A 27,607-nucleotide genomic window follows, 5' to 3' on the forward strand; every position below is an offset into this window, starting at 1 on the left:
AATAAATATAATTGTAACAGTTACCTACAATAAGACTATATTGGAAAGAACATCATTTGGAAAGTAGGCTTTTTGACTGTATTAAGGCTAAATGTACGGTTTCATTTATTCTCTATGATGTTTTTTCTAGAAGTCGTTTGTATATAAATGTATTTTTGTAGCTAGACTACTTCAACTCTTAATATGTAGCATAAAGAAAGCATAAGGAAAAATGTAATCTGATGGCCTTAAATCTGTTGTTTGGCAGCAGAATTCGTCACTGTTTTCTCTTAATTGACCCCTAATGTTTCCTCTGGCAGGGAATGAGCAGTTTCCTATGAAAGGCATGTGTTCCAGAGCTCAGGGCCCTTCACCTTGACTCCAGCGGCTTCCTGCTGTTTTAAAGCATAAAGGCCCCCTCGCTGGGGGGCTGTCAGGCCCTGCACTCTTCCCCTGCTCTCCCCCAAGACTGCCCCTGCCCCTGGGTCTGCTGCACCCTTGATGTTCCCCTGCCACGAGGGAAGCAGTCCCTCCTCCGCTCTGGTTCGCATCCTTCTGCTTGGAGAGAGATGCACTTCAGCTGGAGGATCTGTGTTTTGCTCACCACTGCATCCCTGTGGCCTAGCACATAGTTGGCATTTGATGAGCGTTCCAAGAAAATGTGTTGAATGAACAATTTTATTTTTTAATCTTTTGTTTTATAGAGCAGAGGGTTTTATAGGTGGGGAGTCGGTAGTATCAGAAAATTAACCTGAATATCTAGACTTCGATTTTCCAGCCTTAGCCAAAACATAGTTATCTGGGAAATATTTTAATATTCATCATTCTTTTTCGTTGGGATTCCTTTGAAAACAAGTTAGAACTTTGCAGTACCCGGTAGTGTGGGCTTCTGTTAAGGAGAAGCAAGCATATCAAGTAGCTTTTTATCATCCTTTTGAATGTACAGTGATTCAACATGAGTCGATATGGGAATTTATAGAAATGGGAAGCTTGGAATGAACTGTTCTCTCACTGATGTTTACTTTAATTCCAGGACGTGGTCCAAGACAATTCCTGGGAAAGTTGAATTCTTCTCTAGTGAGGGTTCAGACACGTCGATCTCGATCCCAGTAGTACCACTGCGGGGCGTGGATGACTCCTACCCACCCCAGAAGAAGTCTTTCATGATGCTCAAGTACATGCATGACCACTACTTGGACAAATACGAATGGTTTATGAGAGCAGATGATGATGTTTACATCAAAGGAGACCGTCTGGAGAGTTTTCTGAGGAGTTTGAACAGCAGTGAACCCCTCTTTCTTGGGCAGACGGGACTGGGCACCACGGAAGAAATGGGGAAGCTTGCTCTGGAACCTGGCGAGAACTTCTGTATGGGGGGGCCTGGTGTGATCATGAGCCGGGAAGTTCTCCGGAGAATGGTCCCACACATCGGCAAGTGCCTCCGGGAAATGTATACGACCCACGAGGACGTCGAGGTGGGAAGGTGCGTCCGAAGGTTTGCGGGGGTGCAGTGCGTCTGGTCTTACGAGGTAAGAAAAAGAAGAAAAGCTGTTGATTTTGTCGTTAGTTCTGGACCACCATAGGAAACCGTGATAATGTCCTTCTTAACGCTTAACAATTGGTACTAAGTTATTATATATTTTTACCTTAGTTCTTTTGAGTTCTCTCTCATTACCTTTTCTCTTAGCTTTTAAATTTTCCTTCGTACTCTGGTCCTGAAATTTTAGTTAATGATGGCGTTTGGGACCCAAAGAAAAGGGTTAATACAGGTCACGGTGATACTTTCATGATTTTCCCGAAGATTCATTTACTCTGACTTCTGATTCTGCAGATGTGATTTGCAAGAGTGGCCTTTTTCTTCCAAAGGCCTGACGCCTCTCATCTGGTCATGCTGACCGCATAGTTTAGAGACTTACATGTTTTGAATTCATAAAATGAGTAATAATGTAAAACAACCGACAGTATTTGGGTTTGCATTTATTTTAAACCTTGACTTTCTTACAGTTACTAAGATCTGGAAGTTTGCAATACAGTTTTCCTTTCAGAATAGGCAGTTTATGAGTTATATTGATACATAAGTGCAATTTTTTGAAGGAAACCTACTTGGAGATGTTTTCTTTTTAATAGTTCTGGAGAATATGAGTTAGCTTTTGACTTTTCTGTGTTTATTGGCAGATGTTCACCTCTTGCCTGCAGTTGCAGGATGTGATATTAGTCAGAATGGAAAAAATTATTTAGGTTGTGTTGTGTTTAGATGGATAAACTACTGATAGTTGTGAGGCACAGAGGGGATTGCTAGACCTTTGCCCAAGAAAAAGAAACGCAGCTTCAGATGTAAACTGTTAGCCTGTCTTCAGAGTTAATTTTCTAAAGTGCTTATGTGAAGAAATGGTGTTCTTGCCTGTACTTGTCTTTTCCCTGGACTTCTTTTGAAATGTCTCCTAATCATACTGTTTCTTTTGTTTGAACTTTTAGCTAAGTGGACACTTTCAAGTATACAGGCAGCAGCCTTCCTGCAGTTTCCAAATACAAAAGATGCCTTTTGAATCAGAATGCCATCTGAGTGAACCCTGTCATCTCTGTCTCTTCCCGTGCCCCTCCATCCACCAGCTCTTGCTCCCTGGATTGAGGGGAGGTTCTGTTTTCACAGATTTTTGCTGCTAGGAAAGCTATTTGGGAATTTCGTGGAGTTTTAAACAAAATACAGCTACTGTATTCTTGCATTTTCCTCATGCTTAATTAAGTAGTTTTAACTTGAACATGTTTCATCATGTTTAAAATGTGTAATGCCCTCTGTGTTTTGGAGTGGTTTATACTGCCCCTGAACGCTGAGGCGCTAGCCTCCTTGCTAGAAATGTCGAGGATAGGCCCGCCTTTGAGGTGCGTGCCAAGTCACTCCCGTCCTGTGTGACTCTCTGCGACCCTACGGGCTGTAGTGCACCAGGCTCCTCTCTTCATGAGGTTCTCCAGGCAAGAGTACCAGAGTGGGTTGCTATGCCCTCCTCCAGGGGACCTTCCCAGCGCAGGCATTGAACTGTCTCCTGCGTTGGTGGGCGGGTTCTTGACCGCTAACACCGCCTGTTAAGCAAGCCCGTCTCAGTGTTGTCGCACTGTTAGACCTTACACGCTGCTAGGTAGGCACCAACGCTCAGTGGACTGAGTTATCAAGAACTTAGACCTAACATTAATGCCGAGATAGAGGGAGGAAGTATTATCCTGAGGTTGTAGGACTTGGGAGCCAGTTTGAGGGGCTATTTTTCTTTTCACGATGTGAGCGCCAAAGTTTTGTAAGGCCTGAAGTGAGGGTGCTGGAATCATCCCATCTGTATACTTGGAACTGCTGGTTAGACTTCATGGGTCTGGTAAATGACCTTATTAAAAAAAGGGCCTGGTTGGGGAGGAAGCTCCCTTCACTGCTTGTGTGACCCGTCACTGCTTGTGTGACCGTGTCCCTGCCCAGGAGCTCCTGAGTCACCTTGGATGCAGGCCCCACTCCTCTGCATTTCTCTAAAGCCTGATGACAGTTTTTTCTAGATACTGCTGGCTTGGCCTCCACAAGACTTATACCAGATGACTTTCCTTCTGTGGGAGAATATCTTTTACCTGGGCCTTCCCCAGAGGCTCAGAGGTAGGGAATCTACCTGCCAGTGCAGGAAACTTGCCTTAGATCCCTGGGTTGGAAAGATCCCCTGGAGGAGGAAACAGCAACCCGCTCCAGTATCCTTGCCTGGGAAATCCCACGGACAGAGGAGCCTGGCGGGCCACAGTCCATGGGGTCCAAAGAGTCGGACCTGACTGAGCAGCTGAACGACAGCAGCAGTCTTTTACTGCAGTGAAGCTTGTCTTTTCACTGTAAATATGGGATTTCTAATATATGCAAGTTATGAATTTAAGTGTAGTCTAATTCATCATTCTTTCTCTGTGTGGTTTGTGCTTTTTTTTATGTCTTAAGAAGTTCTTCCCTTCCTTGGGTCACAGGAACTTTATATATATATTTCTTTGTAAATTTAATTTTCACGTAGAGTTTTTCACTGTCATTTTTAAGAACTCTATTGAGGCATTCACCACTTTGTTAGACTTTTGATTTCTTTTCTCTTTCCCTTTATGTAGGGCTTTAAGCAGTTCTAACCTGAAAAGTCATTAGAATTTATTATTATGTTCACCATAATCCCCTCATGTGGATGAGGAACTTTTATTAAACTTTCTGTAAAATCTAGCTTCTCTGTTAAGGCTCACATTATGAGAAATTATTGAGGTGGAGTCTTATATTAAAGACAGCTATGTTAAGCTTTGGATCTTGGAAGGTACTGTTATAAACGTAGCCAGAAGGTTTTTTTTTTTCCTTTTTGCAAGTCCCAAGTAACGCCTTGGGATTACACTTACATAATTAAAGTGGCTCCTCAGAAGCAACTGTCATAAGCAAAATTCAGATTCATTTCTACACTTGTTTTGACTTTTTTTTTTTGCCATGCCATGCAGCACATGGGGATCTTAGTTCCCTGATTGAACTTGTGACCCCCTGCATTTGAAGCGTGAAGTCTTAACCACTGTACCACCAGAGAAGTCCCTGTTTTGTCTATTAATAGTGGCTGATTCTTAATACATGACTTTAAAAACTTTATTTGGCAGTCATTTTAATTTTATAGGAACATTACAGGAATTAAAAAAAAAATGCAAGCCTACACTCAGTGTAACCTGTTAGTGTTTTATCCATTTGTGCCATCATTTGCTTGTATTCCCACTTGCCCCCCCTTTCCTTCCAGTACAGAGACATAGACATACTCAGCCACCATTTAAGGGTAGCTTTCTTTGTGGCCCTTTACTTTAAACAGTGTCAGTGTATTTTGACTACAAATATACAAATTCTCTTACACCACCACAGTACAGCTTAAGTAAATGAAACATAATGTCTGTAGACTCAGTAAAGCCCCAGCAACATCTCCTCCTTCTCCATTACAGCCTCCATCCTGGGGTCAGGCATTACATTTGATTGTCATGTCTCTTTAATCTGGGGTGTTTGCATAGCCTCTTTCTTTGTTTTTCACGACCTTGGCATTTTTAAAACATGATTTTCATATTGAAAATAAGTGACTTAAATATAGTAAACCATTAGATGGTTTTTAGTAATGCTCTTCAAGGTTTGTTAAAACCTCCCATGAGAGCACCTCTCAGCACAGTGTGGGCCTTGAGACTGTTAATGCTGGTCAGAAAGTCAGGAGGAGCTCGCAAGCCTGATTCTCCCTTGTCACATAGGATCAGTATCACTACCTCACATTCTTTTCTTAAGAAACATTATTGAACAGTTCGAAACAGTAATTTATTTAGGCAAATATATGACATATTATACCACACACTACTCTTTTAATAGGAGGGACAAAAACGAAAGTTGAGCCAAGTAACCCATGCATCTTCATTTCTTACTGAAGTGTATTTATGCCTCTGGAAAAGTGCACAGATCATACCTAAGTGCAGAGCTCAGTGGGTTTTGGCAAACTGGACACAGCTGGGTAACCAGCATTCAGATCTTTCTTGTATGATTTTAACTCAGTGTTGGACTAATAATGAATGTGTTTGGGGTAGAAAATAATCATTACCAGTGAAAGTCAGTAACAGGAATAGATACAGCAACTTAAAGTGAAAGTCGCTCAGTCGTGTCCGACTCTTTGCGACCCCATGGACTATACAGTTCATGGAATTCTCCAGGCCAGAATACTGGAGTAGCTTTTCCCTTCTCCAGGGGATCTTCCCAACCCAGGGATCAAACCCAGGTCTCCTGCATTGCAGGCGAATTCTTTACCAGCTGAGCCACAAGGGAAGCCCATTTTTAGCAACTTAAAGATCTTTTTAATAGTTAATGCTGTCACGTGGTTCAAAATTCGTACGGGCAAAGGGCTTACAAAGATAAGTCCTCCCACCATTATCTCCAGCCACTGGGTTCCCCCGAAAGTCAGTCACCGTGGTCCACCTTTACAGTTGCACTCTATGCATTGTTTCTTGTTTTTCAGGCCCTAAGTCATTTCTGACTCACGACCCCATGGACTGCAGCATGCCAGGCTCCTCTGTCCTGTATATAAGCAGTTACGTTTGTGTATCTTCCCCCTTTTTATACAGATGGCAGCATGCTTTACATACTATGCCCATCTTGCTAGTCTACACTTATATGGATTGGAAGATTTTCAATTTGATACAGAAAGAGTGTTACCGTTTTCATGGCATTCAGGCTATTTCTAGTTTTTTCCAGCCGTGTTTCTAACCAGTGATGCGTCCTAATGTTTCCCAGTCTTTTACATCATGGCACACGGCAGCTGCCTCCAGAGGGCTCCTGCTACCCCAGTCCTTAACGCTCTACCCGCCCCGTCCAGACCCAAAAGGGTGGTTATTTGGCACATCCTGAACTGTTTGGGGATACATCAGTACACCAAGTGGAGAAGGCAATGGCACCCCACTCCAGTACTCTTGCCTGGCAAATCCCACGGACGGGGGAGCCTGGTGGGCTGCAGTCCAAGGGGTCGCTAAGGGTCGGACATGACTGAGCAACTTCACTTTCACTGTTCACTTGCATGCATTGGAGAAGGAAATGGCAACCCACTCCAGTGTTCTTGCCTGGAGAATCCCAGGGACGGGGGAGCCTGGTGGGCTGCCCCGCACAGAGGTTGAACATGACTGAAGCGACTTAGCAGCAGCAGCAGCAGTATACCAAGACCATCAGTGGTGATGTCTGAGTTAACTGGTAAGTGTTTGTTAAGGGAAATTGGTAGGAAATTGCCAAAGAAGGATGAAAGAAAAATGGCCTTTTTCTGTCTCAGAGACTTTAGTTAAGGAGATAAAAATATATATGTTCATGAAATAGTTGGAAAAAACTTAGAAGTGTTCAACCTTGTGATGCTGATTTTAAAAATATAAAACAGGGAAAGGTAAGATCTATTCAGTTCAGTCTTTCAGTCATGTCTGACTTTTTGCGCAGCACGCCAGGCCTCCCTGTCCATCACCAACTCCTGGAGTCCACCCAAACCCATGTCCATCGAGTTGGTGATGCCATCCAACCATCTCATCCTCTGTCGTCCCCTTCTCCTCCTGCCCTCAATCTTTCCCAGCATCAGGGTCTTTGCAAATGAGTCAGCTCTTCACATCAGGTGGCCAAAGTATTGGAGTTCAGCTTCAACATCAGTCCTTCCAATGAACACCCAGGACTGATTTCCTTTAGGATGGACTGGTTTGATCTCCTTGCAGTCCAAGGGACTCTCAAGAGTCTTCTCCAACACCACAGTTCAAAAGCATCGATTCTTCGGTGCCATACGTGACCACTGGAAAAACCATAGCCTCGTCGGTAAGATCTATGACGTTCTTTTTTTAGAAAGGCGTATCACCAAGGGAGATTGGAGTTTAGAGCAAAATACATGAAAAGAGAAGTTCTTCTGTGTTAGTCTGACTGGTTTTTAAAGGAATATTGAACATCCTTACGTCAGAAGTCTGAGTTTTTTTCCTTTAATGACAGAAGAAATAATATTTCTTAATGCTAATTGTTGTAGAGCTGGTTTGTGTTATATGGGGATGCCTTCCTCGTTCCTTTAGGCTGCCCCTTAACCTTTCCTGCCCAAGACCCAGGCAGGCTTCTACAGGCTAGATGCTCAAATACTGAGCACTAGTGTGCCTGCTTCTTCAAGGCAGAACCCCTGTGGTCTTCTACTGAGTCTTTTTCTTTTGTTCTGGCAGTTTGGTGGTTCACTTTCCAAGCCCTAATAGATTACCTTCTAATCTGTGAGCACCTACGGTATAAGGACTGTGTCAGTTGTAAGTGGGAAGGGCATGAAAGGAAGTGAAAAATAAAAGAAAATGCAGCTATGACCTGCACAATAGTCTTGAGACCAAATATTATCTTACTGATTTCTTTCTAGTTTCATTCAATATGGTTGGAAAACATACTTTGTATTTCCAGTTTTTAAAAATTGCTAAATCTTTTTTATGGTGTCACATGTGGTATACCCTGGAGAATGTTCCACATGCACTGGAGAAAAATGTGTATTCTGCTCTTGTTGTGTGGGCTGTTGTCTGTTAAATCTAGTTGGTTTTTATGTTGATCAAGTCTGTTTCTGTCTTTGTCTGGCTAGTTTTTCTGTCCATAACTGAAAGTCAGATATTGAAATCTCCAATATTATTGTTGAATTGTCTATATTTCTCCCTTTTATTATGTCAGTTTTTGCCTAATACATTTTGGGCCTCTCTTGTTATGTGCAGTTATGTTTCAGTTCAGTTCAGTTGCTCAGTCGTGTCCGACTCTCTGCGACCCCATGAATCGCAGCATTTATGTTTATAACTCTTATATTTTCACAATGAATGACTCCTTTTATCAGTATAAAATTTCTTCTTTTATCTTTAGTAACAATTTTTGTCTTGGTTCAGTCCCTCAGTTGGTTCCAACTCTTCTTGATACCATGGACTACAGCACGTGAGGCTTCCCTGTCCATCACCAGCTCCCGGAGTTTGCTCAAACTCAAGTCCATCGAGTTAGTCATGTCATCGAACCATCTCATCATTTGTTGTTCCTTTCTCCTGCTGCCTTCAATCTTTTGAGCATCAGGGTCTTTTAAAATGAGTCAGGTCTACATATTACGTGGCCAGAGTTTTAGAGCTTCACCGTCAGTCCTTCCAATGAATATTCAGGACTGATTTCCTTTAGGATTGACTGGTTTGATCTCCTTGCACTCCAAGGGACTCTCAGGAGTCTTCTGTAGCACCACAGTTCAAAAGCATCAATTCTTTGGTGCTCAGCTTTCGTCGCAGTCCAACTCTCACATCCATATATGACTACTGGAAAAACCATAGCTTTGACTAGACGGACCTCTGTCGGCAAAGTAATGCCTCTGCTTTTTAATATGCTGTCTAGGTTGGTCATAACTTTCCTTCCAAGGAGTAAGCATCTTTTAATTTCATGGCTGCAGTCACCATCTGCACTGATTTTGGAGCCCCAAAAAATAAAGTCTGTCACTGTTTCCATTGTTTCCCCATCTGTTTGACATGAAGTGATGGGACCAGATGCCATGATCTTAGTTTTCAGAATGTTGAGTTTTAAGCCAACTTTTTCACTCTCCTCTTTCACTTTCATCAAGAGGCTCCTTAGTTCTTCACTTTCTACCATAAGGATGGTATCATCTGTGTGTCAGAGGTTATTGATATTTCTCCCGGGCGATCCTGATTCCAGCTTGTGCTTCATCCAGCCCTGCATTTTGCGTGATGTACTCTGCATATAAGTTAAATAAGCAGGGTGACCATATACAGCCTTGATGTACTCCTTTCCCAATTTGGAACAAATCATGTTCCATGTCTGGTTCTACCTGTTGTTTCTTGACCTGCATGCAGATTTCTCAGGAGGCAAGGAAGGTGGTCTAGTATTCCTATCTTTTGAAGAATTTTCCACAGTTTGTTATAATCCACAATAAAGAAGTAGATGTTTTTCTGGAACTCCCTTGCTTTTTCAGTGATCCAGTGGATGTTGGCAATTTGATCTCTCATTTCTCTGCCTTTTCTAAATCCAGCTTGAACATTTGGAAGTTCATAGTTCACATACTGTTGAAGTCTGAGTTGGAGAATTTTGAGCATTATTTTGCTAGCGTGTAAAATGAGTGCAATTATGCTGTGGTTTGAGCATTCTTTGGCATTGCCTTTCTTTGGGATTGGAATGAAAACTGACGTTTTCCAGACCCATGGCTCCTGCTGAGTTTTCCCAATTTGCTGGCATATTGAGTGTAGCACTTTAACAGCATCATTTTTTATCATTTGAGATAGCTCAACTGGAGTTTCATCACCTCCGCTAGCTTTGTTTGTAGTGATGCTTCCTAAGGCCCACTTGACTTCACATTCCAGGATGTCTGGCTTTAGGTGAGTGATCACATCATTGTGGTTATCCAGGTCATGATGACCTTTTTTGTATAGTTCTTCCATGTATTGTTGCCACCTCTTCTTAATATCTTCTGCTTCTGTTAGGTTCATACCATTTCTGTCTTTTATTGTGGCCCATCTTTGCATGAAATGTTCCCTTGGTATCTTTAATTTTTTTGAAGAGATCTCTAGTCTTTCCCTTTCTATTGTTTTCCTCTATTCCTTTGCATTGATCACTGAGGAAGGCTTTATTATCTCTCCTTGCTGTTCTTTGGAACTCTGCATCGAAATGGGTGTATCTTTCCTTTTCTCCTTTGCCTTTCACTTCTCTTCTTTTCTCAGCTATCTATCTGTAAGGCCTCCTCAGACAACCATTCTGCCTTTTGGCATTTTTTTTTCTTGGGGATGGTCTTGATCACTGCCTCCTGTACAATGTCACGAACCTCCGTCCGTAGTTCTTCAAGCGCTCTGTCTATCAGATCTAATCCCTTGAATCTATTTCTCATTTCCGCTGTATAATCAAGGGATTTGATTTAGGTCATACCTTCATGGTCTAGTGGTTTTCCCTACTTTCTTCAACTTAAGTCTGAATTTGGCAATAAGGAGTTCATGATCTAAGCCACAGTCAGCTTCTGGTCTTGTTTTTGCTGACTTTATAGAGCTTCTTCATCTTTGGCTGCAAAAAACATATCAGTCTGATTTCGGTATTGACCATCTGGTGATGTCCATGTGTAGAGTTTTCTCTTGTGTTGTTGTAAGAGGGTGTTTGCTATGACCACTGCATTCTCTTGGCAAAATGGTCAGCCTTTGCCCTGCTTCATTTTGTACTCCAAGGTCAGATTTGCCTGTTACTCCAGGTATCTTTTGATTTCCAACTTTTGGATTACAGTCCTTTACGATGAAAAGGACATGTTTTTGGGATGTTAGTTGTAGTTCTTCATATAACCGTTCAACTTCAGCTTCATCAGCATTGCTGGTTGGGGCATAGACTTGGATTACTGTGATATTGAATGATTTGCCTTGTAAACGAACAGAGATCATTTTGTCATTTTTGAAGTTGCATCCAAGTACTGCATTTTGGACTCTTTGTTGACTTTGAGGGCCACTCCATTTATTCTAAGGGTTTCTTGCCCACAGTAGTAGATACAATTGTCATCTGAATTAAATTCACCCATTCCAGTCCATTTTACTTCACTGATTCCTAAAATGTGAATGTTCACTCTTGCCATCTCCTCTTTGACCACTTCCAATTTACCTTGATTCGTGGACCTAACATTCTAGGACTAACATTCCTAAGCCATATTGCTCTTTACAGCATCAGACTTTACTTCCATCACCAGTCACATCCACAGCTGGGCGTTGTTTTTGCTTTGGCTCCATCTCTCCATTCTTTCTAGAGTTATTTCTCCACTCTTCTCCAGTAGCATATTTGGCACCTACCAACCTGGGGAGTTCATCTTTCAGAGTCATATCTTTTTGCCTTTTCATACTGTTCTTGGGATTCTCAAAGCAAAAATACTGAAGTGGTTTACCATTCCCTTCTCCTGTGGACCACATTTTGTCAGAGCTCTCCACCGTGACCCATTCGTCTTGGGTAGCCCTACAAGGCATGGCTTGTAGTTTCACTGAGTTAGACAGTGCTGTCGTCCATGTGATCAGTTTGATTAGTTTTCTGTTTTTGTGGTTTTCATTCTGTCTGCCCTCTGATGGAGAAGGATTAGAGGCTTATGGGAGAGGTTCCTGATGGGAGAGACTGACTGAGGGGGAAACTGGGTCTTGTTCTGATGGGTGGGCCATGCTCAGTAGATCTTTAATCCAATTTTCTGTTGATGGGCTGTGTTCCCTCCCTGTTGTTTGACCTGAGACTAAACTATGGTGGAGGTGATGAAGATAGGGCAACCTCCTTCCAAAGATCCCGTGGAGGCACTGCCGCAGTCAGTGTCCCCAGCCCGCAGCAGGCCCCCACCAACCCATGCCTCCACCAGAGACTCCTGGACACTCACGCGCAAGTCTCTTATGGGCTCACTGCCCCTTTCTCCTGGGTCCTGGTGTGCACAAGGTTTTGTTTGTGCCCTCCAAGAGTCTACTTCCCCAGTCCTGTGGAAGTTCTGTAATCAAAACCCATTGGCCTCCAAGTCAAATTCCCTGGGGGTTCTCAGTCCCTTTGCCAGATCCCCAGGTTGGGAAATCTGTTGTGTGTCCTAGAATTTATTTGGTATAATTGTTCTGCAGTTTGTGGGTCATCTGCTCGGTGGCTCTATGGTCGCGTTAGTGGCGACCTCCTCCAAAAGGGCTTATGCCACGTGCTGTGACCCAGGTCTGCACCCAGAGCCCCTGCCCCTGCGGCAGGCCACTGCTGACCTGTACCTCCGTAGGAGACACTCAAACACGCAAAGGCAGGTCTGGCTCAGTCTCTGTGAGGTCTCTGGGTCCTGGTGTGCACAAGATTTTGTTTGTCCTCTGAGCATCTCTGGTGAGTATGGGGTTTGATTCTAAATGCGAGTTCGCCCTTCCTTCCATCTTGCGGGGGCTTCTCCATTGCCCTTTGTGGGGCATCTTTTTTTTGGTGGGATCCAACATTCTCCTGTCAAAGGTTGTTAAGCAGCGAGTTGTAATTTTGGAGTAAGATGAACGCAGGTCCTTCTACTCCACCATCTAAAAGTCTGTCTTATCTGATGTTAGTATAACCACTCCATCTCTTTTGCATGGTACCTTTTGTTCCATCCTTGCTCTTTCATCCTGTTTGAGTCTTTGACTCTAAAGTATATCTCCTTTATGGTTAGCCAACGGAAGGATAGGGGAAGGGGTGGTTAGAGAGTTTGGGATTGGACATGGACAGATATAGACAGACTACTCTATTTTAAATGGATAACTGACAGGGACTACTACATAGCACACACAACTCTGCTCAGTGTTACATGGCAGCCTGGATGGAAGGGGAGTTTTCCGGGAGGATGGATACTTATGTATGTATGGCTGAGTCCCTTTGCTGTACACCTGGAACTATCACAACAGTGTTAATTGGCTAGACCCCATACAAAATAAAAGTTTGAAAAAACAGTGTATCTAGTAGAAACCATATAGTTGGATCATTTTTTAACACATTTTGCCATTCTGCTTTTTGATTGAAGTGTTTAACCTCTTTATATTTAATATTACTGATACAGTGAACTACTGCACAATTGCACACATCTCACACACTATCAAAGTAATGCTCAAAATTCTTTAAGCCAGGCTTCAACAGTACGTGAACTGTGAACTTCCAGATGTTAAAACCAGATTTAGAAAAGTCAGAGGAACCAGAAATCAGATTGTCAACATCCTTTGAATCATTGAAAAAGCAAGAGAGTTCAGAAGAACATCTGCTTCTGCTTTATTGACTACGCCAAAGCTTTTGACTGTGTGAATCACAACAAACTGTGGAAAATTTTTAAAGAGATGGGAATACCAGAGCACCTGACCTGCCTCCTGAGAAATCAGTATGCAGGTCAAGAAGCAACAGTTAAAACTGGACATGGAACAACAGACTGGTTCCAAATCGGAAAAGGAGTACATGAAAGCTGTAAATGGTCACCCTGCTTATTTAACTTATATGCAGAGTACATCATGTGAAATGCTGGGCTGGATGAAGTACAAGCTGGAATCAAGATTGCCAGGAGAAATATCAGTAACCTTAGAGATTCAGATAACACCACCCTTATGGCAGAAAGTGAAAAAGAATAAAGAACCTTTTGAGTGAAGGTGAAAGAGGAGAGTGAAAAAGTTGGCTTAAAGCTCAACATTCAGAAAACTAAGATCATGGCATCTGGTCCCATCACTTCATGGGAAATAGATGGGGAAACAACAGAAACAGTGACACTATTTTGGGGGGCTCTAAAACACTGCAGATGGTGACTGCAGCCATGAAATTAAAAGATGCTTGCTCCTTGGAAGAAAAGTTACGACCAACCTAGACAGCATATTAAAAAGCAAAGACATTACTTTGCCAACAAAGGTCCATCTAGTCAAGGCTATGATTTTTCCAGTAGTCATGTATGGATGTGAGAGTTGGACTATAAAGAAAGCTGAGCCCTGAAGAACTGATGCTTTTGAACTGTGATGTTGAAGAAGACTCTTGAGAGCCCCTTGAGCTGCAAAGAGATCCAACCAGTCAATCCTAAAGGAAATCAGTCCTGAATATTCATTGGAAGGACTGATGCTGAGGCATTGAAACTCCAATACTTTGGCCACCTGATGCGAAGAGCTGACTCATTTGAAAAGACCCTGATGCTGGGAAAGATCGAAGGCGGGAGGAGACGGGGACAACAGAGGATGAGATGGTTGGATGGCATCAGCAACTCAATGGACGTGAGTTTGAGTAAACTCCGGGAGTTGGAGATGGACAGGGAGTCCTGGCGTGCTGCAGTCCATGGAGTTGCAAAGAGTCAGACACGACTGAGTGACTGAACTGACTGAACTGAGGATTTATGTCTCTCATTTTGCTATGTTTTTTATATGTCATGTCTTTTTTTTGTTCCTCCTTGCCACTTTCTTTTGTGTTAAATACACATTTTCTATACATTTTCACTCTTGTCATTTCTTTTTTTATTTTTTGTTATTTTCTTAGAAGTCACTCTGAGTGTTAAAATTAACGTATTAACTGATAAAAACCTTGATCAAATTAATTCCAGCTTAATAGCAGTAATATACAAAATCTTTGCTTCTGTATACCTAATTCTCCCCTCAGTCCTTCATGCTGTTATTATATGGAAATTATATATCTCTGTATAATTATGTATGCCCACTGAGGTGCATTTATAATTATTGCTTTATGCAATTGTCTTTTAAATCACGATAGAGAAAGAAAGACTTAGAATTTTAAAAAATGCACTTATAGTATTTTTTGTATTTAGCTATATGGTTACTCTTAGTGGACTTCTTATTCGTGTGTATCTGTGTTACTGCCCAGTATCTCTCCATTTCGGTGTGAAAGACTTCAGTATTCCTTGGGGTGGTTCGGGCGGAGTGCCGGGCGCTGCCGCAGTGGGAGGCCCATGCGCCACCACAAAGAAGAGCCCCGCTCAGTGCCGCTGGAGAGAGCCCGCACCCAGCACAACCGAAAACAAAAAAGACGTTCTTACAAGTGTGGTCTCCTCGGGCACCACTGGGCAGGTCGGGTGACAATGGTTCTCTGGGAACGGGACTGCGAAGGACGTGCAGCCCCATCCTGCCTCCTTCCATGGCTGCCATGCCGCTGGTTTTCACCGTGATGGTGAGCTAGTGATTTTCAAATTTAACATATTGCTAGGACTGTGGGAAGGGAAATAGGGCAAGTAATAATGTCACAAAACCCAATGTTCTTACCAAAATTTCAGTTATTCTTGTAGAAATGCTTCCTGAATTACTGCAGACCTTTGACTAATATTCAGAGTCCTGAAAAAAGTGTCTGAAAAAATTTGGGGGGCATATGTCTTTGTGACGGCTTCCAAGGTGGCACGAGTGTGAAGAGCCTGCCTGCTCGTGCAGGAGTCGTGAGAGATGCAGGTTCAGTCCCTGAGTCCTGAAGATCCTTGCCGGGGAAATCCCATGGACAGAGGAGCCTTGCAGGCTGTGGTCCACGGTGTAACAGAGTCGACATGACTGAAGCGACTTAGCATGCATGTACCCAGGTGGCTCAGTGGTAAAGAATCTGCCTGCAAATGCAGGAGATGTGGGTTCAGGAGATCCCCAGATCAGGAAGATCCTCTGGAGGAGAAAATGGCAACCCACTCCAGTATCCTTGCCAGGAAAATCCCAGGGAAAGGAGTCTGGTGGGCTACAGTTGATGGGGTCACAAAGAGTCAGACACGACTAAACAACTAACACTTTGTAATAACAGTGTTTTCTTGGAATCTCTGTTTTCTTTTATAATTTTGAGAATACTGTTCCGATGGAACAAATCACAGTTTACCTGAAATGAAGAAGTCCATTGCTTTGGACCTGCAATTATTTTTGTGGCAAGATGAAACCTCCTATAGGTACTTAAACACTTCTGAAACGGTTTCAGTGTTTGATATAGCAGAGTCTTGTGGTTGTGAGGTGTGGGTCTAAGGCAAATAGATACGTCTTCATGAGGTTCATATTTGGTAGGAGTGTGTTAAAGGTATTCTAGGCTTTATATCAGAGAAGGCAGTGGCACCCCACTCCAGCACTCTTGCCTGGAAAATCCCATGGATGGAGGAGCCTGGTGGGCCGCAGTCCATGAGGTTGCTAAGAGTTGGACAAGACTCAGCGACTTCTTTCACTTTTCACTTTGATACATTGGAGAAGGAAATGGCAACCCACTCCAGTGTTCTTGCCTGTAGAATCCCAGGGACGAGGGAGCCTGGGGGCTGCCGTCTATGGGGTCGCACAGAGTTGGACACGACTGAAGCCACTTAGCAGCAGCAGCAGCAGCAGCAGCAGCAGCAGGCTTTATATATTAACCACCTTTCTTACTGGGAACTCATAACAAGGCATATTTAACTTAATGTTCAGTTGACAGGAAAGGGCTCCTAGCAACATTATCAGGAGATGGGCTCCATGCATCCTTTTCTTTATCTTACAGTACAGCAGAAGAGCATTTCCTGTATAGTTGAGAAGATTGAGATCATAAAGGTCATCACCCCAATTCTTGTAATAAACTGACAGTCTATCTTCTAAATTATCTCAGTATTCAAAGTGCTTTACAAGCCATTGTAAAATGAGCTGTGAAACTTACTATCACCATGTGAAAATGGACTAATCTATGCGAAAAATGCTTCATTACCTAATACTACTAATAATAAGCCATCAGTAAACCAGAGCAAATAGTGTGAACCACACAGGAAAATGTGGCGGGCCTGTGGAACAGTTAGGGTGAGGCAAGATGACTTGGGGGACAGTGTGGAGGGGGCTTTCCCGGTCTGTGCCACCACCTTCTCTGAAGATGGCTGGGTCTCCGGACTGTTGGGAGCAGTTAGGAAGCTGTCTTGTCACGTCCGGGTGAGGTCTCCGGGTGGCAACAGCAAAGGTTTCTAAAGCTGTCAATTCCGGGAATCTCCCCGGTCACCCCACTCCCATTGCCCCTGCCCCCGCCATTTCTCGTGTTTGTTCTCTGCATCTGTGTTTCTGTTCCTGCCACACTAGCAGGTTCCTCTGTACCACTTTGGGGGGCTTCCCTGGTGGCTTCGACAGTAAAGCATCCGCCTACAATGCAGGGGACCTGGGTTCTTTCCTGGATCAGGAAGATCCCCTGGAGGAGGGAATGGCTATCCTCTCCAGGATTCTTGCCTGGAGAATCCCATGGACAGAGGAGCCTGGCGGGTTGTAGTTCATGCGATCACAAAGAGTCCCACATATATGTGTTAATATATGATATTTGGGGTTTTTTTCTGACTTACTTCACTCTGTATGATAGATTCTAGATCCATCCGAATCTCCACAGATGACCCAATTTCATTTATTTTTCTGGTTGAGTAATATTCCAGTGAACATTGGGTTACATGTGTCTTTTTGAATTATGGTTTTCTCAGGGTATATGCCTAGCAGCAGGATTGCTGGATCATATGGTAGTTCTGTTTTTAGTTTTTTAAGAAACCTTCATAGTGTTTTCCACAGTGGCTGTATCCATTTACATTCCCCCCAACAGTCCAAGAGGGTTCCTTTCTCTCCACACCCTCTCCAGCATTTGTTGTTTGTGGATTTTTTTGATGATGGCCATTCTGGTTGGTGTGAGGTGTTAACTTCATGGTAGTTTTGATTTGCATTTCTCTAATAATGACTGATGTTGAACATCTTTTTTCATGTGCCTCTTGGCCATCTGTATGTCTTCTTCAGTGAAACGTATATTTAGGTCTTCTGCTCACTTTTTGGTTGGGCTATTTGTTTGTTTTTTTTTTACATTAAGCTGCATTACCTGTTTGTGTATTTTGGAAATTAATCCTTTGTCCACTACTTTGTTTGAAAATATTTTCTCCCATTTTGTGGGTTATTATCTCCTCATACGGTTATGGTTTCCTCTGCTATGCAAAAACTTTTGAGTTTAATTAGATTCCATTGCTTATTTTTGTTTTTATTTTCATTAATCTAGGAGATGGGTCATAAAAGACCTTGCTGTGATTTATGTCAAAGAGTGTTTTTTCCTATGTGTTCCTCTAAAAGTTCCATAGTGTCCAGTCTTCCCTTTAGGTCTTTAATCTATCTTGAGCTTATTTTTGTGTATGGAGTTAGGTAGTGCCCTAGTTTCATTCTTTTACATGTAGTTGTCCAGTTTTCCCATCTCCCTGTATTGAAGAGGTTGTCTTTTCTTCATTATATATTCTTGCCTCTTTTGTCAGATTAAGTGACTGTTGGTGTGTGGGTTTATCTCTGGGCTTTCTAACCTGTACTGTCATCTGTATTTCTGTTTTTGTGCCAGTACCATACTGTTGATTACTGTAGCTTTGTGTTATAATCTGATGCTGGGGAGCCTGGTTCCTCCAGCTTTGTTTTTCTTTCTCAAGATTGCTTTGGTTATTCAGTGTCTTTTGTGTTTCCATACAAATTTTAAGATTTTTTTGTTCTAATTCTGTCGAAACTGGTGTTGTTGATTTAATAGGAATTGCATTGAGCCTGTAGATTGCTTTGGATAATATGGTAATTTTCAAAATGTTGATTCTTCCAATCCAGGAGCATGGCATATCTCTCCATCTGTTTGTGGCCTCTTTGATTTCTTTCAGTGTTTTATAGATTTCTGAGTACAGGTCTTTGGCCTCGTTAGGTAGATTTAGTCCTAGGTATTTTACTCATTTTGTTGCAGTGGTAAGTGGTAATTACATTGCTTGTCTGTAAACCGTGTGATTTCTCTATCAGATCTTAGGATCAACGCCTCTGGGTTGTAGGTTTTTCCCTTTCATCGCTTTAAACGTGTCCTGCCACTCCTTTCTGGCCTGCCGAGTTTCTACTGAAAAATCAGCTGACAGCCTTACAGGGATTCCTTTGTATATTGTTTGTTGCTTTTCTCTTGCTGCCTATAATATTTTTCTTTGAATTTAATTTTTGTTAGTTTGATTAAAGTGCGTCTTGATGTGTTTCTCCTAGAGTTTATCCTATATGGGACTCTCTGCACTTCCTGAAAGTGAGTAGCTATTTCCTTTCTGATGTTAGGGAAATTTTCAACTATAATCTCTTAAAATATTTCCTTAAAGCTGGTTTTTTTTGTTTTATTCTTGTAGGACCCCTATAATTTGAATATTGATACGTTTAATGTTGTCCCAGAGATCTCTGAGAGTGTCCTCCGTTCTTGTCTCTTTATTCTGCTCCTTGGTAGTTATTCCCACCATTCTGTCTTCCAGCTCACTTATTTGCCCTTCTGCATCAGTTATTCTACTGTTGGTTCCTCCTAGTGTTTTTCATTTCAGGTTTTATGTTGTTCATCTCTCTTTGTTCTTTAGTTCTTCGAGGTCCTTGTTAAACATTTCTTGTATTTTCTCAATTCTTGCCTCCATTCTGTTCCAAGATTTTGTATCATTTTTACTGTCATTACTCTGAACTCTATTTGAGGTAGGTTGCCTGTTTGCTCTTCATTTATTTGGTCTTGTTGGTTTTTACCTTGCTCCTTTGTCTGTAGCATACTTCTTGGTTGTCTCTCTTTTTTGATGGGTTAGGGTTGTTTGCCATGACGTTTCTAACACTGGCGTTTGCAGCCAGTTTGGTACAGCCAGGTCTCGGTACCTAGATGGGACCTCACTCTAATTAATATTCCAGGGGGTTTGAGATTCTGTTAGCTCAGTGGTTTGGACTTGGCATCCTCACCACAGGAGCTCAAGCCTGACCCCCAGCCTGGGGACCAAGATCCTACAAGCTGCATGATGTGGCAAAAGAAAAGAAAGGACAGTACAATAACAAAAGAATAGAAAACAAAATAAAGTTGTAAAACTTAAAAATATATTAGGAAAAGTAAAAATGTAAGTGAAGCAACTACAGCAAGGTAAAACAGACGAACAGCAGAAAAAAGGAAAAGGGGGCAGGGGAAACAAGCCAGAAGTAACCTAGCAATAACAAAGTGTAAGGAGTAAAAGTGAAAAAAATTATTAGAAATAAAAACATAAATGAAACAACAAGGTAAAACAGAACCACAACCCCAAAAAAGAAAGGCCAGAAAGGCCTTTGCTGTAGGGGGTCTTAGAGTAGCTGAGAAAAGAAGAGAAATGAAAGGCAAAGGAGAAAAGGAAATGTATACTCATCTGAATGCAGAGTTCCAAAGAATAGTAAGGAGAGGTAAGAAAGCCTTCTTAAGTGAACAATGCAAAGAAATAGAGGAAAGCAATAGAATGGGAAAGACTAGAGATCTCTTCAAGAAAATTAGATACCAAGAGAACATTTCATGCAAAGATGAGTACAATAAAGGACAGAAATGGTATGAACCTAACAGAAGCAGAAGATACTAAGATGAGATGGCAAGAATCCATAGAAGAGCTATACAAAAAAAGATCTTAATGACCTGGATAACCATGATGGTGTGGTCACTCTCCTAAAGCCAGACATCCTGGAGTGTGAACTCAAGTGGGCCTTAGGAATCATTACTAAGAACAAAGCTAGTGGAGGTGATGGAATTCTAGTTGGGCTATTTCAAATCCTTAAAAAATGATGCTGTTAAAGTGTTGGACTCATATGCCAGCAAATTTAGAAAACTCAGCAGTGGCCACAGGACTGGAAAAACTCAGTTTTCATTCCAATCCCAAAGAAGGACAATTGCAGAGAGTACTCAAACTACCACACAACTGTGTTCATTTCACATGCTAGCAAGGTAACGTTCAAAATCCAAGCTAGGCTTCAATAATATGTTAATCGTGAACTTCCAGATGTTCAAGCTGGATTTAGAAAAGGCAGAGGAACCAGAGATCAAATTGCCAGCATTCATTGGTTCAGAAAAAGCAAGAGAATTCCAGAAAAACAATCTACTTCTGCTTCGTTGACTATGCTAAATCCTTTGTGTGGATCACAACAAACTGGAAAATTCATTAAGTGATAGGTATACCAGACCACTTTACCTGCCTCCTGAGAAGCATGTATGCAGGTAGGTCAAGAAGCAACAGTTAGAACGGGACATGGAACAATTCACTGGACTGGTTCAAAATTGGGAAAGGGGTACCTCAAGGGGGTATATTGTCACCCTTGCTCATTTAACTTATATGCAGAGGACATCATGTGAAATGCCAGGCTGGATGAAGCACAAGCTGGAATCAAGATTGCCAGGAGAAATATCAATAACCTCAGATATGTAGATGACACCACCCTAATGGCAGAAAGTGAAGAGGAACTGAAGAGCCTTTTGATGAAAGTGAAAGAGGAGAGTGAAAAAAAAAAAAAAAAGCCAGCTTAAGACTCAAAATTCAAAAAATGAAGATTGTGATATCTAGTCCCATCATTTCATGGCAAATAGATGGGGAAACAGTGACAGACTTTATTTTCTTGGGCTCCATAATCACTGCAGATGGTGACTGCAGCTGTGAAATTAAAAGACACTTGTTCCTTGGAAGAAAGCTATGAAGAACCTAGGCAGCATATTTAAAAGCAGAGACATCACTTTGCCAACAAAGGTCCATATAGTCAAAGCTATGGTTTTTCCATTAATCATGTATGGATGTGAGAGTTGGGCCATAAAGAAGGCTGAGTGCCGGAAAATTGATACTTTCAAACTGTGGTGCTAGAGAAACTCTTCTTGGTCCCTTGGACAGCAAGGAGATCAAACCCGTCAATCCTCAATGAAGTCAACCCTGAATATTCACTGGAAGGACTGATGCTGAAGCTGAAGCTCCGGTACTTGTGCCACCTGATAGGAAGCACCGACTCATTGGAAAGACCCTGATGCTGGTAAAGATTGAAGGCAGGAGGAGAAGGGGACAACAGAGGATGAGATGGTTGGATGGCATCACCGAGTCAATAGACATGAGTTTGAGTAAACTCTGGGAGTTAGTGATGAACAGGGGGGCCTCGCATGCTGCAGTCCATGGGGTCACAAAGAGTCAGACATGACTGAGAGACTGAACTGACTTAGAAGGTGGAGATTAGGCAACTCAGGACTTAGGTATAGGCAGGGTTTAGAATGTGTTTGGGGCGTAGACTCAGGACCCACAGGGCCAAAGAGGGCCTCAGAGGGTGAAGATTAGGTCCAAGACCTCAGCAGGCTCCCCGGGACCCAAGTGGGAAGAGGAGACACTGACCAAGTTCCTCTGCTGTCTTCTGCCCTCCCAAGGGTCTTCCCCTCACCACTGGTACCCTCCGTGCTGGTGGGCCCCTCTTGGGGTGGACACCCCTCCCCAGCTGCCCCTCAGGGGCACAGGTCCCCTCCCTGGCCTCCCCACCCACATCCTACCCAGTGGCTCTGGGGTCCCCCCATCCCATTAGGTGCCTGTGCTTCACAGCCAGTGCCTGGGAGGCGCCCGAGTCATGCAGAGATGGGAAGTCCGCATCCTCCTAGTCTTCCACCATCTTCTGTTAATTGTTTTCCTTTTTCATGTTTAAGAACTATCAATGCCATTTATTTACCCTTAAAACATTTCTCCTGAGCCAGTAAGTTTTGAAACTGAGTAGAGACCTAGTTGTTTTGATTAATTGGCATCATCTCCTTTAACCCCTGTGGAGAGCTTTGCCCTGGGTAGTGGAGAGCAAGGAAGAGGAGTTTAGACTTTGGCCTTTCCAGTAAGGAAATTACAGTCCAGTTGGTAGGGAAGCCAAACTTGGCACACAATATCCTCTCATTTATGTTTGGCAGGCTTATGGTTTATATATATATATATTTTTTTTTTTTTTTTTTCCCTTTCTTCCCTTTTCTAAGCCATGTTAATTGCGGTCTGACAGATAAAAAAGTCAGTGACGATGAGTGCTGGTCAGCAGTAAATCCTGAGTAAATGCATCTCTGTTAGATGCAGTGATGAAAATAAAGAACTTTTGGGCAGAGATTAAATGGACAAACACTTTAAAGCTACAAGTCAGTGATATTTTAAAATAGCATTATTTGTCTCTGCAATTTTTGATTTCACAAATATCTATGTGTTCTGGTTATAAATCTTTCTCAAGGCTCAAGCTTGCTTCTTCTTTTTTTTTTCCCCCTATTTTAAGCCTCAACCTTTGTTAGTTGCTGTGAACCATAACTTGAGATTTGTTTATCAAACAAATTTCAGTTTAAAAAAGTAGTTACAAAGTATTTATTCATCACTGTGGTGGTTTGGGGCTTCCCAGGTGGTGCTAGTGGTAAAGAACCCTCGGGCCCATACAGGAGACTCAGGTTCGACATCTGTGTCGGAAAGATCCCCTGGAGGAGGGCATGGCAACCCACTCCAGTATTCTTGCCTGGAGAATCCAATGAACAGAGTCTGACGGGCTATGATCTATAGGGTTGCCAAGAGTTGGACACGACTGAAGCGACTTAGCACACATGCATGGTGGGTTTAACAGTCACAGATTATTTGATAACCTTCCCTCCTGGAGGTGGAACTTACTTTCCCTCCCCTTGCCATGTGGACTGAACTTGGTGACTCATGTTTAAATGAATGGAATAGGGAATAGAAAAAATAGTAACTTCATAGTAGAAACCCGTGGCACACCAGGGGGTGGGATATGAGGAGAAAGCTCTTCACGTCTGCCTTAGTCCTCCGTCAGTTACGAGAAAACATCAGACAGACCGAGCTGAGGAACATATTGTAAAATACTTGGCCACGGTCATGAAGAGTGAGGAAATACTGAGGCACCGTCCCAGCATGGAGGGGACAAAGGAGACATGGCAGCTGAATGCAGCGTGGGTTCCTTGGTTGGAAGAGAAAAGGGACATTGGTGGGAAAACTAGTGAAATCTAACGCCTGTGGTTTAGATAATAGTGTATTAATGTTACTTTCTTAGTTCTAGTATGTGTTGAATAGTTCCATAAGATGCTAACACTAGAGGAAGCAGGGTGAAGACATGGGAACTCTCTCCACTGCCTTTATAACTGTGCTGTAATTCTGAAATGATTTCAAAATAAAAAGCAATGAGAACCCATTGATGATTTATTTGGACACAGAAGTGAGGTCGCCGTCTCTGCCACTCTGTCGAATTGACTGCCCAGTGCCTTGGGGAACCGGGTAAAGTCATAGAAGACCTTCTGTGAGTCTTAAGTATCAGGCAGGATGTGATTTTTAGCTTATTGACTTCTAGGAAATCCAAGACAGAAAGACCTTTGTTTGAGAGGACTGCAGACTTTTAACCCTCATAAAGAGCTTATCATTGGAGCAAGCTTATAATGCACTGTGTTATTACTGTAAGAAATTTGTAATGGTACCGTTACAGCAGAACTTTTCCCTGGCTTAAAGGAATCTTTCAGCATTCACTCAACAGTTTAACGCTAGCACCCTGGCTGATGTCATCATGTTTAACCCTATAATGTTCTGCTTCTGTGTTTCTGTTTGTGGACCTTTGCTGGGATTAAATCAGTACAAAATTATTTTCTTTGATGTCTGTCATCATTATTTTCAAAGGTTTTTTTTTTAATTCTTTCAAAACAATTTTTTCTTTTGATAAATACTGTAGGTACTACTTTTCCTTTCATGTTAACATCTATGTATTTCTCTTCAGGGGGAACACTCATTTAAAGACATGAGGCTTATTTTTATTTACAACAATACAGTTTATTTAAGGCAGAAAGATGAGTCCATTCTTAATTCTTTCTTACCACCCAAAGAACACTTCTGTTTGCTTTTGAAGGTTTTTATATGTCGTTTCTATAATCATTTAGAATTCTGGTTGTTTTATTAGGATCAGGTGGGTGTGAGATCCCGGATGATACAAGCATACTTAAATTTTTTTTAGTGGTTAATTCATTAGAAAACTACCTGCACGCCCATTGTGTGGCAGGCCCTGTTCTAGACGCTGGGATTGCAGCAGTGAGTCCAGCAGCACACTCGTGACACATTTACTCCTGTGTGGGAACATCAGAGAATAAGGAGACAGATACATAGTGTCAGGTGGTGCTAAGCCCTCTGGAAAAATACAGGCATGAGAAGGGGATAGAGTGATGGAGGGGTGGGGGAATGCTAGTCCCGCTGAAGGAGTAAGAAGCAGGCCTTGTTATGTATGGGGTAGGTCATCTCCAGCAGAGGGAATGGGGTGTGCAAAGCCCTGGGGCAAAGGATGTTGCATGGTTAGGTCTAGTGGCTGGAGCGCATGCGTGAGAGGCCGGGTCCTGTAAGGCCTGCCCACGGTTAGGGCTCTGGGTTCCATGCTGAGTGATCTGGGACGGTCCTCTGGGTTGTGGGGAGAGGAGTGCAGCTTGTCGGTATTTCAAAAGGACTCCCCTGGTTTGTGGAGGAAGAAACTGCAGGGGAGCAAGTGTGGGAGCAGGAAGATTGGTGAGCCAGACAGGCAGCCCCTGTTGGGGTTGGGAAGGGTAGTGGGAGCCCAAGGAGGGAACAGTAAGAGTGAGGAGAAGTGGTTAGATGGTGGGTGGATTTCAGAGGTGTCGCTAGTAGGGTTTGTTGAGGGATGAGATGTGGGGAGAGGAAAGTTGCTTGAACAGGTAGAGAGAGAGGATTAAGGTGGTGGGAGAGACTGGAGAAATTCTGTGAGTCATCTGCATCTAGACATTTTTTAAAGCCAGAGGACAAATAACATCTCCCAGGGAGTTAGTAGAGATAGAAACAGGGCTGTAAGGCTGAGTCCTGGGGTTGCCAGGGGTTAGAAGTTAGAGGTGGAAAGGATCCAGGGAGACTGGGCAGGGGAGGCTGGTGAAATAAGAGGAAGCTCTTACCTTTGATTGATGTTTGCTTAGTTTGAACTTGCAGTGTTTGAACACCCGCCATTGAGGTACTTGTTATAGTTGATTTAAAATTTAATAATGTGGGAGGTGTTTTTTTTTTTAAGCAAAAGTGATTATTTTCTTCTTTAAAATGAATTTCCTGATATGGGTAGGCAAGGTGGGAGGTGTGCTGGCATAATGTTGAGGAGCTTTTTTTAATCAGCTAATGACTAGTGTGTGGGAATACTTCTGTTGTTTAGTTGCTGAGTTGTGTTCTACTCTTTTGCACCCCTGTGGACTGTAACCCGCCAGGCTTCTCTGTCCATGGGATTTCCCAGGCAAGAATACTGGAGTGGGTTGCCATTTCCTTCTCCAGGGGATCTTTCCGACCCAGGGATTGAACTCGCGTCTCCTGCATTGACACGCGGGTGCTTTGCTGCTGAGCTCTCAGGGAAGCCTGTGAGAACTACTTGAAACTAACAAATCTCAGGGCAACCTGAAGACCAGTGGACCACAGACGGCTGGTGGTCAGCCCCGAACAGAAGCCAGAACATTGTTTGCTTGGAGTGGTAAGCACTGAGGCTTGTGCACCTGTGTTGTAGAGGTTTTACTTATCATGAAATTTAACACTTACTTTTATTGATTTTTGAATGACATGGTTTTGCTTATTTTTAAAAAGATAAGCCACTCATAGTATTGCATGCATTGATCATGGAATCGCTGCACAACCTTTACTAATTGATAGAGAAATGTAGCAGGGGCTCAGCCTTTCTAATTTTTGGCTTATAAAACTCCTACTAATCAATGGAAAGCCTGTTTATCACCAAGTGATCTAAGTTGTTTTGTAATAGTTATGGTAGATCCGTAGTATTTCCCAGTGGGCATTTAACTTAGAAGGCAGAAATCACTATTAATTTCAGGAGAGAACTTTAATTGAGCATTATTCAGTTAAGCCATTGTAACAGTTTGTTTTTGGAGAGGGGTGAGGTTTAGAGGACATTTTATGCTCTAAGCTCTGGTCTCCAAGTCTGTGAATACAGGGTTACTTAACTCATCCAGGGTACAAAAGGTTAAGTGCTTGATTCTGAATTTGAATCCAGGCAGTCTAACTGCAGATCCTGCAATTCTAACTCGGATGAAATTACATTTTCTTTTTCTTTATAATGCACTGCACTCTGCCTTTTTACTGTAAATATTGCCAGTATTCATTTGAAAAGAATAAAGTTCAGTTGTCAGGAATCTGAAAAGAGGGGAAGATTTTTGTGGTCCTTACATTTCTTTATTTGGCAGCATATTTTCAGTACGCTCATGTAATACTAAGATAATGTTTAATGGATAGCAGTTAGACGTAATAGTACTCTGTCGGTTTTCTTTGAGACTCCTGCCAAGCCAGTGGAAATGACTTGTTTAAAGCAGTGATGTAATGGGTGTAAAGTGCTGGACCTCAACCTAAGAACAAACAAAGGGGAGTTTGATTTTCAATCCCTAGATTTATTCTTAGGAAATTTTCATTGTAAAAGCAGCAGAACAAACATTCCTAGATCAGTTTCTTGAGAAATTTTTAAGCTAGTCCTAAAAATTTCCCAAAAGTCTTTAAAGATCAGAATCATCTTGAACAAGTTCTTTGAATTCTCCAGCCTTGAACAAGGTGTTTATTAACTGTAAGTTGAATTTTTGATAGTTTAAAAGACGGCAGTATTTCACATTTGTAGTTGATTTTGTATGGTATTGTGTGGTCATGCCTATAGAAAGAAAAAAGCTGAAAGATCCTTGATTAGAAATCTTCATTCTCTGCTATAATTTTGTAGGAGAAATCCATTAGATTAGCATCCTGTCTTACAATATGTGTAGTAGGTTGAATAATCACCACCCAAAGGCATCAAGTCCCCATCCCTCAAATTGGTAAAATTTGGAATATGGTCTTTGCAGATGTATTTAAGCTAAGGATTTTCAGATAAGGAGATTCCAGTTGGGTCCTAAATGCCATCCTAAGTGTTTTTGTAGGAGAGAAACAGAGGGAATTAA

At 42.3% G+C, this 27,607-nt stretch overlaps 1 protein-coding gene across 1 annotated transcript in view; it reads left to right on the plus strand.

Moving 5' to 3' along the window:
* The window catches only part of CHSY1 (chondroitin sulfate synthase 1), a 90,109-nt gene that overhangs the window by 15,046 nt on the left and 47,456 nt on the right, over nucleotides 1–27,607 (plus strand). Inside the window, exon 2 of the mRNA XM_070357917.1 lies at nucleotides 1,013–1,508. Coding sequence (XP_070214018.1) covers nucleotides 1,013–1,508 — 496 coding nt within the window. The remainder of the gene's footprint in view (nucleotides 1–1,012; nucleotides 1,509–27,607) is intronic.

This window comes from Bos mutus, chromosome 21, assembly GCF_027580195.1.
Source record: "Bos mutus isolate GX-2022 chromosome 21, NWIPB_WYAK_1.1, whole genome shotgun sequence".
Taxonomy (NCBI): domain Eukaryota; kingdom Metazoa; phylum Chordata; class Mammalia; order Artiodactyla; family Bovidae; genus Bos; species Bos mutus.